The sequence below is a fragment of the Bos indicus genome, chromosome 7 (genome assembly GCF_029378745.1).
Source record: "Bos indicus isolate NIAB-ARS_2022 breed Sahiwal x Tharparkar chromosome 7, NIAB-ARS_B.indTharparkar_mat_pri_1.0, whole genome shotgun sequence".
In the NCBI taxonomy this organism is placed as follows: Eukaryota; Metazoa; Chordata; class Mammalia; order Artiodactyla; family Bovidae; genus Bos; species Bos indicus.
This window is the reverse complement of record NC_091766.1, coordinates 44576670-44592976: the sequence shown is the minus strand read 5'-3', so window position 1 is coordinate 44592976 and position 16307 is coordinate 44576670. Positions and strand designations below refer to the sequence as shown.

The window sequence follows — 16307 nt, the reverse complement described above, 5'->3', positions numbered from 1 at the left end:
CCATGAACCACTGGGCCCCTCCACGCCACTCAGGATCAAGGGGGCTCTGGCAGATGAATGCAGACCCTGGCTCTCTGCCGCGTCCGTGTGGTCACTCTAGGTGCAGAGGGGCGCCAGCCGGGTGAGGGAGGTTTCAGCCTCCTCTTGGAGCCTCCTTGGTTCCCCTCACCTGCATACAAGCAGGCAAGTTCTCTGCCCTTCCCGCTGTGTTCCTCCCTATTCCCCTGGGGACAAGGGGGCTTTCCACGCCCCTTCCCACTTCCATAGGGCCTTGAGGCTCATCCCAGGAGGGAGAACAGTCTCCTCTGTACTTGGGCACAGTGGGAGCTAAACAATATTAGTAAATCCCTCTCCGCGTCTCTGCCCCTCTGAATCTCTGAAACCTGGGTCTTGCTACAGGGGGGTTAATGCCTTCTCTGCCCTGAGCAATAAGCCTCATGACTCAGAGGTGGGAGGGCAGCAAGTTGAACATGATTTAAGAGGGAGCTTGAAATGCATCACTTTAGTGTTTATAAAATATTATGCCGTTTGCATCAATCACTCGGTGCTTATCTTGCCCCATGTGGCTCCTTCACCAGGAGTCCCATTTTTCCTGTGTGTGATTGTCCCCTCTCCACTGGCCTGTTGCCTTTTTTTCCCTCTGTATTTCTATTTCCTTCATTTTTCATTCAGCCATCCAACAAGCACTGATTAAGCACCTAGTGTATATCTTGTTCATCTTTGTGGGCCCAGGGCTGGACCATGAATGTTTGTAGTTGGGGGAAGGGCTTTGCTGCCCAGGGCTGAACTGGTCTCTACTGCACCAGTTCTCACTGCACCTGCTCGTCGATGTGTGGCACCTCTGATGGATTTTGCTCCCCTTCTCCACCGCCCCCCTCCCCCCGACACACACATACTAGCAAGAGAGTGTGAGCCTAGGTGTGCTGCCTGGTCACAGCTCAAATGTGTCCCACGAAGTCGCAGAGCTCAGGTCCCAACTCTGGGCCTTGCTCCACACCTGTCAGGGCCCCCCCAGGTCCTAGCACCCTTTGCCAGCATCCTAGAATCAACCCAGGTCCCCAGAGCCAGCCCGCCTCCCTCCGCCCACGCTGCCTCCCCAAGCTGCCCAAGAAGATATGAGGGAAGGGCAGTAGGGAGGCCATGCAGTCAGCGAAGCTAGCGACTCCCCGCTCCAAACCTCATCCCATTTTGGCATTTGAGTAGCCTGAGTTTGATTTTTTTTATTAACCCTGAGAATTCTGAAAGGTCTGTGATTCTAAAAGGGAGATAATTTAGACCCTCCCCATTTGCCTGACAAGTGATCAGTCTTAATGCCAGTTATCAAGTGTGAAGTGGCAAGGATTAGTCATTTGTGCAGCCCAAAGTACACTTCAAAAAAATTAAAGGCTGCAGTGCACGGTCGCTGAACAGAAACCCAAATCCAAGTTCACAGGCTCCTTAGGCAGCAGCAAACCTTCAAAGGTCAGCCAGTTCTCTCCCCAGACTGCAGACAGTGCAACCTTTAATTTGCCCCCAGGTGGGCAAGAAACCTGTCGGTCCAGCCAGCGGACCTTGACTGCACTTGGCAAGGGCTGGACTCCATGGGGCCTGGTGAGCACAGGGCGGGGCCGGTGCATCTGGCTCCCCGCTTTCAGCGGGGCAGCCCCATGGCCCCAGCAGCCCACCTCCCTGGCTCCACTTACAGATCCACAGCCCTGACACTTCCCCTGCGCTGGCTATGGTTCCTAACCTGATGTGACTCACAGAGCCCTTGGAGCGTTTGACATAAATCATGGCCCCTCTCCCAGGAGTTGTGTCCATCTGTCCATTTAGCCAGCCCACTGTAGATAATGCTCCTGATCCCTGAAGTTCCCCAGGCCCCTGACCTGCAGTAGATCCCCTTGGCCACATCCTTTCGAGTAGAGACTTCACCCCCGTGGGCCTGCAGCTGACAACATCTCCTTTCCCTGCAGAGGTGGTGCAGCTCAGCCTCGCCCCCGAGGAGCGGGTCAGTGTGGCTACAGTGACCGTGGGACTGAGCACAGTGCTGACCTGCGCCATCCGCGGAGACCTACGGCCGCCCATCGTCTGGAAGCGCAACGGGCTGGCCCTAAACTTCCTGGATTTGGAAGACATCAACGTAAGTCACCAGGCTCTGAGCTCAGCTCCACCGCCTGGGGTGGCCAGCTGTGTGAGATGCCTTGTGGGAGCTGCAGGGCCAGAGGGCTTTCTTTTCATATCCCCTGTTGGTGCCATCCAGCCTGCTGTCTGGTGTCTGGAGTTATCAGTCCCACCTTGTGCAGAGAATAGGATGGATGGATGATGTCTGCAAACTTCCAGCCAGGCCCAGAATAAGGTGAATACTGGGGGCAAGTCTGTGGATGGGGCAGGAGGTTCCCGGGAAGGGGAGAGCATCTGGCTTGTGGGGGAAGATGCTCTCTCCTGGGAGAGTCTCTAGATCCTGAAGCTGGGAAGGGCACAGACAGCTAAACACTGGGGAGAGGGCACCCCCTGTGGAGGGCAGAGGTGGCCTCTGGGATGGTTGACTGGAAGGCAGGGGCAGGGGGCGAGATAAAAGAAAACAAGATCAGACCAGAGGGACCTGCCCAGGGGTCTTGTTTGCTGGGCAAGGAGTATGGATGTGATGAGTTGAGAGGAAAAAGAGAGTTCCTGTGTCCTCACAGCCCAACGTGAGCAATGGGGGGCCTCCTGGGCTCTGAGGACCCCAGGCAGTGTGCACTGGGGTCCCAGCATCACCCCACTCTGCCTCTATGACTGGACAGTTTCTTAAACGTATCCTCAGTGAATTAATCTATTAGAAAAGCAATGTTAGTGGTGCCTCCCTTCTGTGGGCCTTGAGGAATAGAAGGATTGAAGAGTCTGCACTGGCCCAGGTTTGGCACAAGGAGGGTGGGCGGCGAGGGGGCTGTGGTTTCCCAGGAGTTCATGTGAGACAATGGAGTAATGTCACCCATGCAGGGTGCTGCCAGGATGGTCTATAGGTCTTGAGCTACAGTGACAGGAATTCAAGTTTCAGGCAGAAGACAAGCAGCCCTGGTCTCCTTGGCTCAGGACAGGCCAACCCAGAATGGGCCTCTTGGCCCCAAGAAGGAAGACCTGTGGAGTCAGTGGTCAGTTCACACTAGCAGCTGTAAGGTGGGGGTTAAGGTGCCAGCAGAGAGAACTGGCCTGGACTGTGTGACCCCATGAGTTGGACTAGCACAAAGGGCCAGTGTGCACCCCAAAAAGAGACCAATCGGAACTGCTTGGATGGAGCACCACTCCAGCCATCAGCCTTGCCCCGCACTGGAGTGACCCATCATATCAGATAGTGAGCTCCCTGTCCCTAGAGGCATACAAGCTCAGGGTCATGGTAAACAGTGCTGCCAGCCATAAGAAGGCAGCTAAACCCCATGACCTTAAAGATCTCATCCAGCTCTGAGACTGCTTTGTGGAAAGAGAGGGTAACAGAAATCATAAAGCTGGGACTCTGCCACTCTCTGGGTCCCTTTGGATGCACACTGAAGACGGTCGGGGAGGCAGATGGGAAGAGGGGGTCACTCTGGAGTCCAGCCCTGGGCAGGGCTGGGCAGAAGTGCCCTTCCCCCACCTTTGTCACACCAGGCAAGATGGTTTCCTTGCAGTTTCCCCTCTATAGTGAGCACAGACAGTATCCACCCACCTCTGAATGTCAGTGCCAGCACAAGCCTGGTTGCTTGCTGGTCAGGTGCTCAGTGGGCAGAGTTCTTCCTCTGAGCCTAAGATGCCCAGGGCTGCCCTGAGATCTTAGCAAGGGAAGGCAGTGTCCTGCTTGTGAAGACTAGGCTGTGTATGTATGTGTGCATGTGCGTGCTATGTGTGTTTCTGGGGTGCACATTTGTGTGTGCGAACCTCTCAAGGTGGGTTGTCAGCTTTTAACCACAATTGGCCAGTGGTGATTAATTCAGATCTAGGTCAGGCCCGCCTGTGTCTGAACGTCCATGTGCATTGCTCGATGCTCTATTTAAAGACATTAGAAATAAAGGCAAAGGCAGAGCTCCTTTTAATGCACTTGCCATCAGTTAATTAAATTACTTTGAGTGTCTTTCCCCTCCCTCGAACATGCCTCCAGCACCAGCTCAATTGCATTTCTACTTTTCACAGAGAGGTTAGCAATTTGGGTAATTGTGGTGCAACTGGAGATTAATGGCCTCTCGTTACCTCCCAGGAAACACTTGCTCCTCTCGGCAAGTGAGCAGCCCTCAAGCAAGCAGGGCCCTGTGCTTCTGAGAAACCCCCAAGTGAGGGCGCAGGGCAGTGCTAGCCCCACAGGGATCCTGGCCCGATACATGCAAACACACACACGACACACTCACACACACAGATACATATACATACACACACATGTATACCTGCCTTCCAGAGAGGAGAGTGACAGCACAGCCTTACTTATGAAGGGCACAAACAGGCTCCAGTGTCAAAGGGACCTGGGTTTAAGTCTCAGCTCTACCACTTACTGGCTTAGCGACCTTGGAAATGGCATTTGACTTCTCTAAGCCTCAGTTTCCTCTTCTGTGGAAAGGGGATGAATAATACATCCTGCCTCACAGCAACCCACTCCAGTACTCTTGCCTGGAAAATCCCATGGATGGAGGAGCCTGGTAGGCTGCAATCCATGGGGTCGCTAAGAGTCAGACATGACTGAGTGACTTCACTTTCACTTTTCCCTTTCATGCATTGGAGAAAGAAATGGCAACCCACTCCAGTGTTCTTGCCTGGAGAATCCCAGGGACGGCGGAGCCTGGTGGGCTGCCGTCTATGGGGTCGCACAGAGTCGGACACGACTGAAGTGACTTAGCAGCAGCAGCAGCAGCATAGAACTATAATGAGGATTAAAAGACACATGAAGTTCTTAGCACATGATGTCCATGCTATTATGCTCTCATTGTTGTTATTTCTATTATTACTACTTCTCCCACCAGACAGCACTCTCAACCCCTTGCAGCCTGAGTCCCCAACCAGCAGTCAGTGCAATCTGGTGAGGCCCCCGTCAGGTAGATGTGACTCTGGGATGACACAGCCTGTCGTCACCTTGATTCAGGTCAGCCTTGATTCATCCAGGGGGAGACACTGACCAGCACCTCCAGTGGGTCCAGGGCCGCCCTGGGTGAGCCATACACCTGCTCTGAGCCTGCGGGGCAGCGGAGATGAGGTTGTCCACCTTAAGAGGGCATTTTCAGGCTGAGCGTGTTGACAGGAGGGCACCCCACCCAGTGACTGGCACACAGCAGGGGTTCATTAAGCACAGCCCTGCTCTGGACAGTGAGGGGAGTAGCCATAGGAGGAAATTAGGCTGCATCAGGGCAGGGCTGGGTCATCAGGATACACAGGACATTCCTGAAGCAAGACGGGTCAGGGGAGAACAGTCCAGGGGGGCTACCCTGGTAGAGCAAAGATCAGGGATCAGTGGGTTCGTAGAGCTCCCCAGCCTGTGGCACCTCAGTGCCTACCCGCTCCTGCCGTAGTCAGAGATGAAACACAACACGATCACAGGCCTTGTAACGAGTGACTGGCTCCGAAATACTGCACTGATGGGGAAAGCTGATCAGCTTACAAAACCCAAGGCGGGGAGATTAGAGAGTGCACAGAGGTGTGGGCCACCTTTCTTTGTCATTTGTATGAGACATCTTGATTGGCAACAAAATATTAATCACTTTTTCACTACTCTCTTAATGAGAAGCTTTCATGGGCAACAAAATATTAATTTGTCTTGTCTTATCTGTTAAGAATTCCGTTAATGAATTCGGTCACAGAGCTATTACAGAATGCCATGCTAATGACACATGTAATTAAACTTTTCTGACTTGCCAACATCAAGGAGGCCCCAAGCATCAGAATAATATTTGCTCAGAAAGTAAATGTGCCCGTTTAGCCCGGAGCCGCGCAAGGAGGAGCCCCTCAGATTCCCCAGTGAGCGATGTCGCTGTCAGGAGCAGTCAGGAGTCGCCAGTATGTACACAGTTGTCCAGACAGCACACATGAGGAACCCTCCTCTGGATTCACTTCCCGAGTGACAAGTCCAGAGCCATAGAGCAAAGACACTCTCCCTGGCTTCGAGGGGACAGCGCAGCACAGTGTAGCTGGTCCTAGGGACCTGGTATTCCCCCTCAAGGATGCCTGAGCCCTCCCCACAGCAAGACATCTAAATCTCTCTGCAGCCCGGACCATGAGGGGCCCTGACTCAGCTTCAACCAGAAAAACAACCCCTCCCCAAGCAGAGGGCAGCACTGGATACTAGAAGTGCAAAGGCCCCCTAGGCCGGCGCCCCCCAGCTGGGGTGGGAATCTGCCCCGCTCCCGGCAGTGGGTCTCCAGATTATGATGCCTCCTTCTGTTTGCATGACAGTTTCTACTCGTGCACCGTCAAAGGCGGCCTATAATTTGTTTATTTCCCAGCCAACTGCTGGGATCTCTACAGGAGCAGCTGTGGGTCTGGCAGCTTCAGACCTGGCCCTGCACCCCCTGCCTCAAACCCTCAAGGACCCAGGGCCATGGCTCCAGCTCAGAAGGTGCCCTGGTCTCAGGCCAGGCTGCTGGCCAGGAGGGTACCTATGCTGGTGTGCCAGGGTGACGGGCACCTCTCAGCAGCACCCCCAGCTCCGTGGACCTGTGGTCAGCCCGCCTAGCCTCTGTCCTGCTCTGCTCAGACAGCACAGGGCCACGTGGGAGAAGGGCACCCTATCATCCCCGGGGGCCACAACCAGAGCCTGTGGGGGGAGCTTATACTAGGGAAGGACTCTGCCTTAGGAGGCAGTGAGATGCCCTCACCACAGGTACCGAAGCAGGAAGGGGACCAACTGGTTCCCCTTTGAGGGTTCTCTGGGCCCTGGGGTCATGTAGTGCTGTGATAAGGAAATCACCTGGGAGACAGGGCCCTGTGGGATACGAGTTGTGCACAGGAGCCAGGAAGCTCCCTTTTTCACCAGACAACAGAGCCTCAATCTTTCTTGTCTCCTAAGGGCTCAGAGCCAGTCTTCAGTCCAGGGTGGGGCCCATCTCAGCAGCAGATCCATACACTCCTCACCTAGCCAGGCCTTGCACACTGGGTGTTCTTTGGGGTGGGGGGAGGCTGCCCCACTATCTGCAGAAGCAGGGCCCGTCCTGGCCTCAGCGCCCTGCCCAGACCACACAGCAGCTACTCAGGAAGTGAAGGGACCGTCCCCAAACCCAGTCTGCACCCCCTGCTCCAACAATGTCACCTGCCCTCGCCATGTAACTGTCTTCTTCACTGTCCCTTATGTCCCCAGGGACAGGGGCTGCCCATGAGGGGAGCAGAAGCAGGGAGAAGACATCCCCAAAGTCCCAGAAATTAGCTGATCCCCAAATCCTTGCTAGTGTTAACACAGGTATTTCTACCATCGGTACCAAGATGCTGCTGTGTCTGGGGGGCCGGTCTCCATGATAGTCCATTCAGAAGCATCATCTCATTTAATCCTCATCACAACCCTATGAGGCAAGTGGAATTCTTTCACTCGGGTTTCAGGAACTTACCAGAGCCTGCAGCCAACCTGCACACCCCAGTTAGAGCTTCATGGGTTCCTTGCTCTTAGGACAATAGCGTCTAGCACCCAGCACTGCCAGGGTCTCGCTCTGGGGCAGCTGGACCCACCTTCTGCTCTAGCAGTAATGGCTACAGTACCTGAGCCCCAGTGTCCACTCTGGGTGCAGCTGTGTGTCTGGTGCTCCAGGTCTCATTAGCTGCTGGCTTCTGCCGCAGCAAAGAGAAGGCAGAAAGCTTTTAGACCAGCACATGGAGTTGTTTGGCCAAGATATTCTCAGGATATTTTTCTATTGTATTCTTCTTCTTTAAAAAAAAAAGCTCACAACAAACCCTAGTATATTGCAAATGACTTGAAAGAGCCACTCTTTTTTGTTGGTTTTTTCTTTCACCAAATCTCCCTATTTGGGGCTTTCAAATGTCGACAGGCAGAGTACAGTGATAAAAGCAGAAAAACAAAACCCATTAGAAGAAAGTATTTGTGGCAGTGTTTGAAGGATGTGTTAAAAGGTTCACTTTTTTCCCATGCCTAAATGGTGTAAAACCATGGACAAATAACTCTAATGAAGCATACGCTCTCAGCCAGCTCTTCTTTGGAAGTGAGTTATTAAAAAGACCAAAAGAGAATGATTTAGGAGCTCATGACTCATTTAATTTTTATTGTCTTTATATGAACCAGTCATGAATCCATTGTAAAAAGATGAGAGGCGTTTGATTAGCATGGAGAGCTGTTTGCAACATGCTAGACGGTGGTTGTAGGTTCTGCATTAAAATAATCTCATTAAACGCTTGGGTACATTTTGTTTTAAGATCTTGGAAAACACTCTACTTAAAGCGTTCAAAGGTTTTGGCCAGTTCTCTCCAGCTCCTGTCAAATAAACCCTGGTTACGGATGCACATCCGGTTCTTTTGAGCTTTGGATAAGCTCAAACCACTAGGAGGATTGGCCGAAGCTCGCCTAGAGACAGAGCTTGGCCCATGGTACAACAGCTTGTAGAGCTCATGGGGGACTCTGCCCTTCCAGGTACCTCATCTGGCCTTAGCTTTCTCAGTGGCCTCCTCAGGGTCACCCCTCATTCTCCACTGTACCTGTGCTTAATGATCACTTCTGGCCCCATCTCAAAGGTACAGGGGTCCTCAGGAAGGTTCTGATCCAGCTTCTAGACCCTAAATGCAGAACTCCAAGCCCCATGCTGGGGAGTTCACGTTCAGGCTGCTTTTAGGCTTTACCATCTGCAAACAGCACAGCAGTGAGCATCTTTATACGTACCTCTTTCCACATTTCTGTAAGTAGTTGTTTAAGTTCTTAGAAGTGGAGTAACTCCATCGAGGGTGGACACATTTTCTGTTTTGATGGATATTGCCAAATCTCCCTACAAAAAAGAGTTGCACCAAGTTTATAGCCCTTCCAGCGGTGTACACAAGCTTTAAACACCGTAATAGGAGAAAATTCCTGATGGTAAGCCTTGTCGGTCCCTGAAATGAGCCACAGAAGGAAATTGAATCAAATCCTCTCCAGGATGTTTCATAAACAGCAAGAATGCCAATCAGCCATCTTGGCTGACAGTGTGATCCATGTTAGAGGAGCTGGGAAGGCCCTCTTGGCTTGGGGACTCATGATATAAGTGTTCCTGGGGGAGGATTGCAGGCTTCCCAGATGAAGGCAGCAGGTTCTAGACAGTCTGAAACTTCAGTTTGTTACCGACCAGGGTTCTTGGCCTTCCTTCAGTCAACAGAAATAGGCTAGGGGCCAGACAAGAACTTTAGGCAAGGCTTTATTGGGGACCCTGCTGCAGCAGAGGGGAGCAAAAATAAACAACAGTTTCCCTTCCTTGCTTGCTTCCGAGGGGGGCAGGCTAGTTCCTTCCGTGGGGTGAGGGTAGGGGTGTGTCCAGGGGTCTGGCTAGAGGCGTGGTTTGGGTGTTTTGCCCACCTGTTAGGTAGTGCTGCATGCAGGGGCACGTGCAGTGCAGACATCTCTGAGGACCCGCCATCACCAAGGCGCTGCGGTGTTTGGGTCCATTTGTGCAGGTGGGATGCTAGGGTTCACGAGATTCAGGGGGACAGAGTCAAATCGGCCGGGAGGGAAAGACCCTCTACTTCCTCCATCCTCTCCAGAGAGAGCCAAGGAAGCTCCTGAGAAGGGCAGAGTTAGAAAAGCTTGGAATAAATGTCTCTAAATGGAGTTTTAACTTGGAGCATTGACAGTGAAAAGTGAAAGTTGCTCAGTGGTGTTCGACTTTTTGCGACTCCATGTACAGTCCATAGAATTCTCCAGGCCAGAATACTGAGGTGGATAGCCGTTTCCTTTTCCAGGGGATCTTCCCAACCCAGGGATCAAACCCAGGTCTCCTGCATTGCAGGCAGATTCTTTACCAGCCGAGCCACAAGGGAAGCCCAGCGTTGACAATACCATTACCCTCACCTCTGAAATCATTCTGGAGTCCTTGTGTTCAACATTTAGTCACTAAATAGTCAGCACTGATGGCTCATTTTCATATTACTTCGACCTGACTCACATGTATCACTGTGACAACATCTCCCATCTTTCCTCTGCTTAAATATTGTTTAATACTTAAGTCTTGTTTAATTGCTTGCTTTATTAAGGGCAGATACCTAGAAAACAGCTTCGTAAAAGGCAAAAACCATTTCTTTAAGTAAAATCGTCTCTTTTCCAAAGACAGATGTGCATCAATACAAAGAATGGTCTAATCTAGCATCTGTTTATTTCTGGAAGGAACCTTGATTTTGCTAATACATTTCTATGCATCAGAGAAAAAGAAAAAAAAAAGCCATCCATAAAAAGACAATTACAGAGATGCAATCAAGCACTGATAGCAGTATTCAGACACATCTCAGAGAACCTCCAGGAGAGAAAGGATTGCAGCTTTAGTTTTATGTAACTTCTTATAAATCAATTTTTAAAGTAATTTATTTACATCCAATGAGGGAAATTTGATTTCTGTAGCCAGTATTCATGTCCCAGAAAACAATATGCACTTTTTAATATAATTATATGATGCCTATTGTTTCAGCCCAGAGACTTTTTTTTTTTTTTTTTTTGAGTACAGAATCACTTTTTCCCTGGAGCCTGAGTTACAGGCTGGTAATGAGTTAGGTGTTCCAAGTAGTGCATCACCCATCCAGCAGCCCCACACCCACCACACCTGAAGGATCACACCTCTGCTCCCAGGAACACTGAGGAAAAACCAGAGGCTAAGCAACTCTGCTGCTGCTGCCAAGTCACTTCAGTCATGTCTGACTCTGTGCAACCCCATAGACGGCAGCCCACCAGGCTCCTCCATCCCTGGGATTCTCCAGGCAAGAACACTGGAGTGGGTTGCCATGTTCTTCTCCAATGCATGCATACATGCTAAGTCGCTTCAGTCGTGTCCGACTCTGTGCAGTTCTGTGGACAGCAGCCCACCAGGCTCCTCTGTCCACGGGATTCTCCAGGCAAAAACACTGGAGTGGGTTGCCACTCTGTTAGAGGTTCACAGAAGCCATGAGCCTAGTCTGGGGTTACATGGACTCTGCCTGCTGCCATGTGTGGAGCCCTCCCAGCATGCCCAGGTCTGAGAATGCAGTGTGGAGAAGGAGGCAGGGTGGGAAAGTGGGCACAAGACCTGAGATTGGCTCTCTGCCTCCCTACCAGCCACTTGATTTGTACCCTCATGTGATTGGCAATATCTGGGGGCATGGGAAGGCAGGACATGTCCTGGACATGTCCATTGTCCAACCCAAAGAACCAAAATCAGGAAAGCCCCTGCAGAGAGCCCAGCTCAGCGCCTTGTATGGTCTGCTCAATGAGTATCTACTGAGGGCCACTCTGTGTCAGCCCTACACCAGGCACTGGGAACACAGCAGTGAGCAGTAGGCACCAGTGTCCCTGCCCTCCCCTAGGGCACTCACATGCTAGTCAGGGAGACAGGTGGCAAACAGTACGCTAAATGGGAGTAATACAAGGGGCGTCGTTGGGCTGTGATGCGGAGGAAGGACGCAGAGCTCAGCAGTGGAAGTCACTGCATGGAGCCTGTGGTAATAGCAGTGGAGGTGCTAGAGAAGGTCAGACTCTGAATATATCGTGCAGGAGGGCTCTACTTTCTCATCCTGTGGGGACTGGCTTTTGTTTTGCTTTGTGGTTTTCAGGGCTTTTTTCTGAGGCTTAAACCAGGCGATGTGTGTCAGATTCCCAGTGCACAGTCAGCTCGTGGACACCGAGCTGGTGGTGCTACCTAGCACCACCCTGCAGTGGGCCTGTGGGCACCTCGACCTGAGAAGCCTGCAGTCCCCATGACCACGCCATCCCATTGAGGTGGCAGTATGAGCAGAGGGTGCCAGAACCCGAGACTGGCTACAAGGGCCCTCCTCCTATAAGGAAGGGCTGTGGATATGAAGGCTCAGGAAGGCATCCCAGAAGGAAACGCCAGGGGACCCCCAGCACCAAACTCCGAGAGCAAACGGGTCTGGTGTCGCCCTTTGGGATGGAGTCTGTAGTCTTGTCTGGGAAGCAACCAAGGTAGGCGCAGAGGGGTTCCCAAAGTAGGGGCCACACCCAGCTCCCCAGCCCTCTCTCAAAATGCCTTTCCAACCTCTGAGACTCCAAGCAAAATGTATTTTCCTTCAGACTTAGGTTTTAACACGGGAAACAACTCAGTTTAGAAATATGCCATCCCCAGAAGTGACTATTAACTTTTCATAAGCGACTCAGGTATGAACCCTTTATGACTCTGTTATGACACAGGACAAATCAGCTATCTGGTGTTTTATTTTTATTATTGAAGCTTCTACTGGGTAATCGGAATGGGGCTTTTTAAAGCAGAGCAATGTTTCAGAGAAAACTCTTAAGGGTTCCTGCAGCCTTCTCCAATGTTTTGGCCCAGTGGGAGCACTTCTGAGTATCATTTTCCTTGACACCAAGAGCAGGCTGCATGCATCCACTTTCCACCTTCTAGCCTCGGCCTTAACCCAGACCTCACTTGGTCTGCACCCCTCATTAGGCTAACTAGCCAGAAAGCCTCCTTAAAGGACTCGTGGTTGTAACTGGGCCCTTGCCACACTGACTAGTGGCCTTTGTCCCTCCTGCCACCAAATTGCTTCCGTGGGAGAAGGGAGCTCAGGAAGGACAAGAGAAATAACAGGAGGGATGGTTTAGTGTTGTCTCCAAGGGGTCAAGAAGACTTTTGCATCTTCTGTTAATAATAAGAAAAGTAGACAAATGTATACCTACGGCTGATTCATGTTGACGTATGGCAGAAACCAATACAGTATTGTAAAGCAATTATCCTTCAATTAAAAATAAATAATTTTTTTAAAAATAATGAGAAGAAAAGGAGCAGCCCCATGTCTGTCATGCTTCCCATCGGCAGACAGGGCATAGGAATTTTCCACAGCTTCCAGACAGGGGAAACCAGTGCCCAGAGGGATGAGGGGACATTGGTCAGTGACAGAGTTCAAGCTAAAACCTGAGTCTCCTGAGTGCAGCACCGGACTTCCCCCATCACTCCTTGCAGCTAGTGCTGCCAGCCCCGTTTCTTACCGGGGAGTCAGGATCTGTTCTGCCCCATAAGCTCTGAGTACCACACCTCAGACATGTTTGGTAGCTAAAACCAAACTCCCTGAAACTCTAGGCAATTCCATCCCCAGCCTGTCGGCAGTTAGTGCCTGGATAGGGCCAACATTGCGCAGGGCTCTGCAGAAGAGGCAGCTGGCTGGAAAGCCCCTGGGGGAGTGCTTCATGCCCTGTGCTTAGGAGGTGACTTTGATCAGCCCGAAGCTCCCTCCTGCCCATCTATCCCCACATGCTGGCCAAATCGGACCCCACAGTGAGGCTGCGGATGTCACAGGGACAAGGCTTATCACTGAGCCCTCTCTCATGGAACGCCTGTCATTGGCCCCACTTGCTCTCTTTTACATCCTGCCCTTTTTTTCTGTTTGCTTTCATTTTCCTAAGTGTTCTGTTTTCCTTCTCTGGGGTTACCCAGATCTCTGCAAGCTGCCTGAAATTATTTGGGGAGGGAGATAAGATCTAAACCAGTGATAAGCAAACCATACCCTGTGAGCCAAATGCAGCCCACCCCATTTTTTAATAAAGTTTTATTGAAACATAGTGGTACTCATGAATTTAGGTATCAGTATGGCTATTTTCATGCCTCAAGGCGGGGTTGAGTAGTTGACAGAGCCCTGTGGCCCACAAAGCCAAAATATTTGCTATCCAGTCTTTTAAGAAAAAGTTTGCAAAGGAGGCCGCCCTCCAGAGCATCTCAACAGGTGGACAAGAGTCCAAGAAACCAGCCAAGCAGCAGCAGGATTAACAGGCAAGGCAGGGGAGGCCAGCTGTAGAAATGGAGATGGAGGGTGCTGGGGAAGGCATTCAGCCAGGCCTCCCAGAGAAGGTGAATCAGGTCGTAAAATGACGAATAGGGTCTGGGCAAGCAGCACGGTGGAGACACGGCGGTCCTGCTGCCCCACAGGCAGCTCTGGCTGAGCAAGGGGCCAGGCAGAAAGGACGTCCTCGCAGCTGCAGGGTTTCTGTTTTCTGGCAAATCCCAAGATCTGGCTGTCCTTCCCAGCCCACTCAACAGAGAAGCCAATCTTGCTTTCTTGCCCAAGCAGGACTTCGGAGAGGACGACTCCCTCTACATCACCAAGGTGACCACCATCCACATGGGCAATTACACCTGCCACGCCTCCGGCCACGAGCAGCTGTTCCAGACCCACGTCCTGCAGGTGAATGGTTAGTAAATGGCTCCATGCATGTTGTTGCCCCAACGTGTTCCCCAAAGGCTGCTCAGAATAACCTTCCTTCTCTCTTGCATTCTGCCTTCTTGAAGAAATACCTGACCCCAAAGTGTCCCATTTCTCCCATATGTAAAGGGGGACTGGGGCGGTGGGCAGGGGCAGAGTCTGCTAACTCACTTCCCAGTCCAGCTCTTCCCCAAAGCCTCCTCTGATGAAGTGAGTCCAGGTGGGAGGGGTGAGTCATTTAGGTGGGTCAGCACCCCAGGGAAATTTGACATGTCAAGCCATGCCCAGCTGGGCCCCACCCTGAGCAAGCCTGAGCAGGGTGTCCGTGCACCAGAGAATAATGTGAAAGCTCCAAGTCAGCCCCAGATCCCTGGTGCCAGCCAGTGTCCGGGGCTTCTGTTTTGAGATAAAGCGTACACAGTGTTGAGGATCATTGCAACCCAAGATTCAGTATCATTTGCCTCTGGGATCCTGGGTGACAAGCCATTTAAGGACAACAGAGTAAGCCCAGCTTGCCTCTGCATTTGTCCTAGAGGATGTTTTAGGGATTTTTATATTCATACTGCCTAAGTCATATTTTATTAGTATTTCCCTTGAGCTGGGACATACTTAATCCTCTGGGGTTTTGTGGCTATGCTTGTTGGCTTGACTCCAGATGTACAGTGAAGTTTCTGGATTTCATCAGAAATAACACACAGGTTCCTAGTTATAACATCCCTTGGATGAGCCATCCAGGCTGGCATTCAGAGTTCAATCTGTGTGTGCAGCCAGTAGGCAGTGTCTGGGTCACTCCAGGGGCAGATTGTGTGCTCTGCAGTGTGAAGAGAGCGCTGCCATCTATAGCTGGCAAGTGGTACCCAGCATTGTACAGTGTTGGTAAATGAGTGGTTGCACAACAACTCCATGTGCCTTGGCACAGCTCCCTCTGGTCCTCAGACCAGCTGAAAATGGGAAATCAAGAATTCCCAGATCCTCCATCCAACCCTTCACATCTTACCCCCACCCCATAAGAACCGAGGGCACAAGGAGAGGGCTTGAGGCTGGTCCCCTTCATTTCCTCCAGAACAAATTTGTGGGGAGAGGGGCCTGGGTGGGGGAATCCATCTGCCCAGGAGCCAGAGTAACTCACGAGTGAGAACCTGTCCTCACCTCAGGCTTCTGCAGGAGATGCTGTGATCTTAAATACTTTCAATACACAAATTGCAGGTCCACACAAATTGCTGGGGGATCCTTCTGCCTCGTGTTCCCCCAGAATTCTGAGATAGAGCTCATGATGGGGAATGAACCATTTCCTCCCTCCCAGTGCCGAATCCGGGAGCAGGGCCCAGGCCCGTGGACACCGTGTGCTGCTGGCTTTAAAGCAGAGACTAGGCTGCTCCCTGTCACTACTCGAGTGGAGAGTGGACTGTGCAGCTGGAGAGTTTTGTTCAAGCCTCCCTACCCACCCGCCAGCCTCTTGCTAAAGGGGCTGCTTGTGGCCTCAGAAAGTTGAAACAGCAAAACCTCCGTGCTGAGATCCAGAAAGAGGCCACTCGAAATCCATTTTCTGATTGCTGAGAGATTTAAGGCTTCTCTTTAAGGTGAAGTCCTAGTGTCAGAGGCAGCACACTGGGACCTCTATTTTTTTTAATAATTTTAAAATTGGTTATTTATTTGTTTATCTGGTGCATCAGGTCTTCGTTGCACAGTCAGGATCCACATTGCATCATATGGGATCTTTTGCTGTGGCCCAGACTCTCTAGTTGTGGTGCACAGGCTCAGGAGTTGTGGCCTGTGGGCTTAGCTGTTCCGAGGCATGTGGAATCTTAGTTCCTCGACCAGGGATCAAACCCGTGTCCCCTGCATTGCAATGTGGATTCTTAACCATTGAGCCACCAGGGTAGTCCCAGGACCTCTGTATTTTGCAGTAGGCTTTCTACCTCATTCCATGGTGCACTGTGTTCAGCTCCATGGCGGTCAGGCTAGGCTATCCGGGTGGGCCTCACTCCAGGAGCCCTTGAGGTCCCTGGGCTGGGCTGGCCACCGGCAACTGGGGTGGCATTTGG

At 51.6% G+C, this 16307-nt stretch overlaps 1 protein-coding gene across 4 annotated transcripts in view; it reads left to right on the top strand.

Annotated features, from left to right (window-relative positions):
* Positions 1 to 16307, top strand: part of FSTL4 (follistatin like 4) — a 660210-nt gene that overhangs the window by 595429 nt on the left and 48474 nt on the right. For all 4 annotated transcript variants that reach the window (XM_070793583.1, XM_070793584.1, XM_070793582.1 and 1 more), the window contains 2 exons: positions 1953 to 2119; positions 14131 to 14251. In XM_070793583.1, the coding sequence (XP_070649684.1) occupies positions 1953 to 2119; positions 14131 to 14251 (288 nt within the window). The remainder of the gene's footprint in view (positions 1 to 1952; positions 2120 to 14130; positions 14252 to 16307) is intronic.